At 53.0% G+C, this 7,649-nt stretch overlaps 1 protein-coding gene across 2 annotated transcripts in view; it reads right to left on the bottom strand.

Annotated features, from left to right (window-relative positions):
- Nucleotides 1-1,373: 1,373 nt before the first annotated feature.
- Nucleotides 1,374-7,649, bottom strand: part of Kcnk17 (potassium two pore domain channel subfamily K member 17) — a 23,993-nt gene continuing 17,717 nt past the window's right edge. The window contains exon 5 of one of the 2 annotated variants that reach the window (XM_074082271.1): nucleotides 1,374-2,640. Coding sequence is in view for 1 of the 2 variants with exons in the window: in XM_074082274.1 (XP_073938375.1) it covers nucleotides 2,633-2,640 (8 nt within the window). In the remaining variant the exon portion in view is untranslated. The remainder of the gene's footprint in view (nucleotides 2,641-7,649) is intronic. The other variant, XM_074082274.1, reaches the window with a different exon arrangement.

The following is a 7,649-nucleotide window of genomic DNA, read 5'->3' as shown; positions in this document are numbered from 1 at the left end:
GTCCAGCCTAGGTCCTAAGCTGTGGGACAGCTCCTGTCTCTGAGTGCGACCCTTGAGAAGTAGCCACCATGTTGTAAGGAAACCCCAGCCGTGTGAGGAGGCCGCCTATGCTAAGGGGTCATCCAATGGCCACCGTCAAATGCCAGAGACAGTAGCAAGGGAATAGTCAGCGCCCGGTCTTCCAGTCGGTCCTGCTTGTGCCAAGGGTGGGAGGATTAGACATGTCCCCACCAAGCCCTGGCTGAAGTACAGATTTGTGAGTAAAATAATTATCATTTCAAGGCACCAAATTGTGGAGTATTTTGTTACATGACATAGTAACTGAACTCCTACTCCTCCCTCATCCCTTCCTCCACTTGAAAGCTACCTTTCTGGGCTAGAAGGAAAGTGAGTCTGAAAGGAGATGGTGGAAAAAGAGATGACAAATCCATTCTCAGTCCACCCCATTTGAGGTCGCATTTGAAATAAGTTCTAGAAATTTCTTGTGTTGTGGTCAACACAAGAGTGTAGTTGAGAATTTCTTCCACACGCAGCACTGGGATTATGTGTTAATGTGTTCTTGACCCACATCTGTGCCTTCGACAGGCCATGCCTGTCATCGGCTTGGTCCCCAGTGACTCCTCGGCCCTGCAGCCTGGCCCATTCTAGAGAGATGCTCAGTAAATATGTGACAGTCAGGACATGGACAAATGGAACCGAGTGTGACCCTAGTTGCTCGTAAAGACCTCAGCCATTGAGTCAAAGAATATTCATGAAAAGTTGGGTTGGAAGACTGACTTTGTTTACAAATGAGGATGCTGAAGTCCAGAGAGGGTTGGGACTGATCCTGGCCTCACGCTCATCTCCAGGTGTCCAGTCCCTGCTCTGCCCACACTGCCCTGATCACTGGCTGGGTGGCCCTGTGAAGGGAGCCTGGTGGCGGAGGTTGAGAGGGAGTCATTGCTTTCACATCACCCTCTGTGCAGGGGGCTTCTGACTGGGAGGCCCTGTAGGCTGGGGACTGGGAGCAGGAGGAGGTGCCCTGGAAGAGTACCTGGCACCTGGCACCTGGCAGGGTCAGTTCCCCAAAAGTATTGGTTGAGCTAAATGGAATGGAAATACACATATTCCATGTGTTATCACAAACGTGGGTGCTTCATGGAGACATGGAGGTGTCAAGGGGCCCTGACCTCTACTGGGCAGGTCTTACTGGTGAGGTCTCTCGGAGGCATTGGAGTGGGTGGGTGGGGGAGAGGGATGGACAGGTAGCAGAGGCTCTGCTGTGGCCCAAGCCTTTGTACAAGGCCTCCAGAGATAGAGAAAGGGGCCTGTCTGAGGTTGGGAGAGTCCTGGTAAGACAACTGCCCAGGGAGGAAGCAGAGGATGACAGTGACAGAGAATACAAAGCTGTGAGGTAGGTGGCAGCCAGGCCAGTGAGAATATAAGGCCATCTTTTAGGTTTTGCACATTGTTCTAAGAGGAACAGGAGGACACTGAGGTGTTCAGCACAGGCATGGTGGATCCATTCCAACCTTCTAGATGGCTACAGTGGCCGTGGTGGGGAGAATGGGTGGGGAGGAGGAGCGGGGCTGCCTGTGATGAAGAAAGCAGTGATTGGACTGGTGTGTCGGCTGAGGAAGAGGGGGAGAAGCAGCCAGAAATTCAAGACCAGACACCAGGACCTAGGGATGAGTCAGCCATGATGGGAGTGGGGAGGAAGAGGCCAAGCGTTGGTTCACTGACCTCCTACGTAATATCTAACGAGTGCCCACCATGTGCCAGGGACTGTGAAGGTCCAACAGAGGCCCGTCCTCCTGACGTTGCTGCTTTGAAGGGATTTATGGAGACACAATTCACGTATCACAGAGTCACCCTAAATGGGTGTACAACCCAATGGCTTTTGGTAGATTCACAGGTGTGTGTGACCATCACCACAACTCATTGTAGAACATCTTTGTCACCTCCAAAGAAACACTGTGTCCCTTTGCCATTTCCTGTGCCTGCTCTTAGCCCAGCCCTGAGCAGCCACAGATCTGGCTCCAAGGATGTCCCCACTTAGGACTGTGTAGACTTTGGCTTTGGCTGAACGTGTTTTCAGGGTTCCTCCACATCGTAGCATCAATCAGGACTTGAACTTCCTTTTGGTCTTTAAAATGGTTCCCTTCTAATGGGTACTGGAATGGGGGTGGCATTCCAGACAGAAAGCTTGTGGTGTGGTGGTTCTGTTTTGGGGATAAGATCATGCTGATGGTTTGGGCCATTGTGGCAGAAACTCCTGACTTCCCCTTCCACCATTTTTTCTTTCTTATCATTAGCCAAAGTATTAGTTGGACACTTTGTCAGCTAGCTAAAAGACCACATTCTCCAGTTCTCCTTCAAGTGAGATGTGATGACATGATTACGTGCTACCAATTAGATGTGAGAAGTCTAAAAAGGAATGGGGTGTGAAACATGTTCTATCCTTCTTCCATTCGGATGGATTGTAGACAAAATGGCTGGAGCTCAAGCAGGCATTGTGTGCTGTGAGATGAGATAGAAGGTGATGTTCCTGATTGCTTGGCTGGAGGATCTCAGAGGAGAACCTTGGTGTAGAGATGAAAATTTGAGAGATATCTCAAATGGTTGGGTTGGTTGTGGAAATCTTGGCAGACACTTAAAAGCCTAGGGAGAAGATGAAGTAAGAGAAAAGAAGATGACTTGAGGTTAAACGTTGAGAAAACCAGCACTCATAGCTCACAGCTCTGGCCTCCACAGGCCCCACGTGGAAGCTGGGTGTCTGTCCCTGGAGCTCCCTTATCTGTAACTATCAGAATTCTCCTCAGATCTCTCAGTCCCTAAGGCTGATTGTGATCTCTGGGGTCAGAGGACTGGAGCCTTCCTCCCCAAATTTGCCTATCATCTCAGGCCACAGGCCACAATTCCTCTAGGCAACATTCCAGGGGTTTATGCAAATGGTCTCCCCGCTCCAAACAATGGACCCCTGTTGTCCTGGAGTGGCCCTCTGCCCCACTAGAAGGTCAGTTGTCTTCCACGCCAGGAAGGAAGGAGAGGAGGAAGGAAGAAAAGAAAAAAGAAAAGAATGACTTAAAAACCCAAAAAAGACAGGGGGCCCCTGGGGCATGAAAGATGTGGCAGTGGAGGTAGGAAACCTGCTGTCTGCACCACAAGATGCTAAGCTAAAGAGAGGAGCAAGGGGCTATGGCAGAGGGGGTCTGGGCTCGTGGAGAGGAGCTGTGGGGTCTGTTCTGAGCTGGAGAGGGTGAGAGGGTGGCCTGGCGCTGTGGGAGAGCAACCTAGGAGTGTCCAAGTCAGGCCAGAGGCACCACTGACCACCTCATGGCAGGCGCAGAGCCGGTGAGGAAGGCGTTTATTCCTTTTGTCCCTGGTCTCCACCTGGGCTGTCCAGCCTTGTTGTATCTGAAGCGTGAAAGAAAGAGAAAGACCCGGCCCCCTGTGTGTGGTGTGACTCTACCTGTAGTCTTTAGCAGGTAAGTGAAAAGATTTTCTCTTCTCTCTCTCTCTCTCTCTCTCTTTCTTCTTTTTCTTTTCGCACTGGAGTTTGAACTCAGGACCTACACCTTGAGCCACTCCACCAGCTCTTTTGCGTGTGAGGTTTTTTCTAGATAGGGGCTTATGAACTATTTGCTTGCACTGGCTCCGAACCGTGATCCTCCTGATCTCTGCCTCCTGAGTAGCTGGGATTACAGACGTGAGCCACTGGTGCCCGGCTGCAAAGATGCAAAGATTTTCTTATGGGGGGCGGGGGATGGAGGGAGGGAGGGAGGGAGGGAGACAGAGAGAGAGAGAGGGAGAGAGAGAGAGAGAGAGAGAGAGAGAGAGAGAGAGAGACTCCAGCCCTTGTTTGCATCCCATCTGCCAAGGCCTAAGGCTCCCCACTGACTAAGCACATCCCAGGCTCGCTTACCCAGCAGGCACAGGGCTGGCTGCAGACTGAAATGACAATGGCAGTGATGATTTGGGGATTCTGCCCTGGAGAGCTGGGGGAGACCATCTGTCAGTTAAGACAGCTTAGATGTCAGTGAAAGTGACCCCAGCATGAGGTGACACTTCGACACTTCTCTCTCGTGCAAACAGAGGCCAGGTGTCAGCTGCATAGTGGTTAGGGTCACAGGCCTCCTCCATAGCTGATCTACTTTCTTAATGAGATTTTGCTTCATGGTCCAAGAAGGCTGCTTAAGCTTCAACCATCACATGTACGTTCCAACCACAGGAAGAGAAAGGGCCAAAAAAGGGGGTACCCTTCCCCTTAAGTTTGTGCACAAACTGCTGATTAAATCCTGTTGTAAACACTTTGTTTTTTGGGTGGGACTGGGGTTAGAACTCAGGCTCTGAACTCGGGCACTGTACCACTTGAGCCACACCTCCAGTCATTTTGCTCTGCTTATTTTGGAGATGGGGTCTTGAGAACTATTTGACTGGACTGGTTCGAAACTTGATCCTCCAGATCTCAGCCTCCAAAGTATCGAGGATTTCAGGTGTGAGCCACCAGTGGCTGGCACGTTACAGAATTCTTAACTGGTTATAGTCAGTGCTCAGCTAAAAAACCCATTTACCTGTCTCCTAGATGTGGTCAGATGACTAAGTTCTGGCCAGCTTCTAGTAGTGACTTCAAAGGGAAGATGCTTGATCTGCTTTTCCCTTCTCAGTGGCTGGGATGTGGACGTGATGGCAGATGCTGAGCAGCTATCTTATATGATGAGACAAAGGTCTTACATTGAGAAAGGTACAGCAACAAGATAGAAGGGCCATATAACAGACCCTTAATATTACAAGAGAAATAAATACATGTCTCCATTAACTAGGCCACCATAATTTTGGGTCTGTGTTAGTAGCAATCTCACAGACAACCTGTTGATCTGTTCTTATCACGAGGTGTTGTGGTCTCCAAAGTTTAGCCACGGATGGAGTGATAGCCATGGTGACATGTCTACTTGGGGTCTAGGCCCTGAGCTGGCTGTGTTGTCCCCTGTCCTTATGGAAGCCACACAGCCAGCCTGAGCACAGGTGTTGCAAGTGGGAAGACTGACCAGGGCCACCCAGCTTAGGGTGCAGATGCAGGAGTGTCCAGACTCTGCCCCTTGAGCCGGCTGGTCCCCAAGTGAGCCGGTGGGACCAGCCTCAGTTGGAGAAGTGGGTGATTCTAGAAGTCGGACACTCCGGGTTTGAACAAAGCCTCCGGGCAAAGCGGATGCAGCTCCAGGTTGAGAGCCTTTGGGAGTGGGTGGGGAGTTTGGTCACCCCTGGATCCTCCATGGTGGGAAGAGATCATGACAAGGATGGCCATCGTGTCTTCAGCATTCACTCCGAGCTCTTTCCTTTGTCTCCTCTCAACCCTGTGAGCCGCGATCCTCTCCTATCCTCATGGGGAAACTGAGGCACAGAGTGGTTAGGCAACTTGCCCACCGTCACTCAGCAGCGAGCTGAGCTCTGCACTCGGGCAGACATGCCCTGACTGCCGAGCTAATCCAGTGCGGGTGTCCCGGCTTCGACACCCCAGGCTGCTGTGTAAGTGCTTTTCATAGGAAATGCAGGATGTCTTGTGATCGGGACAAGTCAGGTGTGTCCAGGGGAGCCCCGGCATGGCCGGGCTGAGTGTCTGTGGCTTGGTTATTTTTTGGTGACTGATAGCGCGTGACCCTCATTAGAGGAGGGAAAGGTGGAGGCAGCGGTGGCGGTGCTCCACGTGGTGTCAGGTTCTGCCGTGAACTTGCACGCCCCACTTGTGGTTCCCACGAGCAGTCAAAACAACAATATTTGTGCAGCTCGGTACTAACCGCTGCCTCTTGGCCCCCTGACAGCACCTGGCCCTTGCTCCATCCTCACTGGCCCTCCACCCTCAGACCCTGCAGCCTCCTTTCCACAGGGCTCCTGCTCCTGGCGCCCTGTGGCCTCCTCGGGGAAGCCCTCCTGGCTGACCCTGACCTCCACTTTGAGTGGGAAGCAGCACTGCAGGACGCCATGCCACCGGGGTACTGCTCTCTCCCGTGACCTCCATGGGTGGGTCTTCTTCAATTTGAGCTACACCCCCAGCCCTGTGATGAGGATTTTTATGTCTTTTTTTCTCCTTCCCAAGTTCAATTCTTCCCTTTCCATTCTTTCTCTTTGCCAACTGGGAACTGGCTCAGGTCCTCACGCCTTGATCCAGCCTTTCCTGATGTCTTCTGGCTATGTGTGTCTCTTCTCCCGATTGCCCACAACAACCAGCATCAAGTCAGCCCCGCCAGCTCCAGCATCTGAGACACTCTGAACTTATTTGGTATTTTTTGAACCATAAGTGAGTGGTTCTGCCATGCATAAGACATGCCTCCTTCTTTGCCTGGAAAACTCCTATTCACACTCCAAAGCCTTGGCTGCCCAAGGCTTCCCAATTGGGCAGGTATTCCCTCTGCTCTCGTGGCCCCTGTACATGGCAACACTAATTGACACATACACAGCAGGGGCTCGCAGTGCCTGGCCGGGACTGCACTCACCATTCTGGTGCAGAAGCTTTGGAGCTCAAAAGCTGGGAGTTAGCGCCTCCCTGTTCCCGGGAGGCCACGAGAGGCAGGATTGGGATTTGCACCCCAGTTCCTTGCCTTCAGGGGGCCACTGGGTGGCATGCTCTACCCAGGCTTCCCGAGGCCTCCCGTGGGACTGAGCCCAGCAGCCATGAATGGTCATCAACACCACTTGGGTGTTTCTTGGAGTTGCTTCCTAAATAAACTGGTTTCAGCCAAATCCTGTTCCAGGCACTGCTTCTGGGGAACGCACACAGCGAAGTCCCTCAGACACTGTCTAACTTGTTGGCTTCATGTGACATCCTCGCTCACAGTGGAGACTAAGCATGGGCTGTTAAGCGGGGTGGATGACAGTCCCACTCTCCCTGGGACTAAGGAGGGACCTGGGTGGGATCTGGTGCTGTTCTAAGACAGTTCTAGGAGGAGCTGATCACTCCCAGACCACACAGGAGCGAGGGGCAGACCATGACAGAACCCAGGCAGGCTGGCAGGGACCTCACTCTGGACACCAGCACCCGGTAGGCGTTTGACACGGATCGGCTTCCTGTGGATGACAGGGGTCACTCTCTGTACAGCCTGTGCCTTACTCTGTTTGTGGCTGAGCTGGACGTTGGGGATAATTAGGGAAGAGACGAGCAAGACTCAGCCATGTACAGTGAGCCCCTAGTCAGATGGGGGAGGCAGTGCTGCTGCTGCCATGGAGGCCTGAGGCTGATGGAGGAATTCCATCCTGGGGACAGGGTTGGTCCTTTCCTCTCTGCCTCTCTGCCATGGGAGAACAGGGGTTACAGAAGCCATCTCCCTTTCTTCCCGCTGCTGTCCCCAGCCGGGCAGAGGCAGGCAAGGATGGCAGGTCTGCCTGGCCCCTGGTCTGGGTGCCATCACCAGAGCTGGTTGGAGCCACTCCTGAGCCAGGGCGGCTGGCTGGCGTCCTCCCTGGTCTTAGCTCAGTGCTGGGAGCCTCCTTCCCCTGCCGCAGGGAGGGGCTGGGTGTGCAGGGAGCAGCTGGCTTGCCAAGGGCTCATGGATTCATGGACGGGGTGTGTGGCATGTGGACAGCTCTGAGAGATGGCAGTGGGGCTCCCAGCCACTAGTAACAGTGGGGGTTCCCAGCAAGGGGCTGAATGAGGCGGGAAGGTGCCATTACCAGCA

This window comes from Castor canadensis, chromosome 8 (genome assembly GCF_047511655.1).
Source record: "Castor canadensis chromosome 8, mCasCan1.hap1v2, whole genome shotgun sequence".
NCBI classification, from domain to species: domain Eukaryota; kingdom Metazoa; phylum Chordata; class Mammalia; order Rodentia; family Castoridae; genus Castor; species Castor canadensis.
The sequence above is the reverse complement of the archived record's forward strand: the minus strand, read 5'-3'. Positions and strand labels throughout refer to the sequence as shown.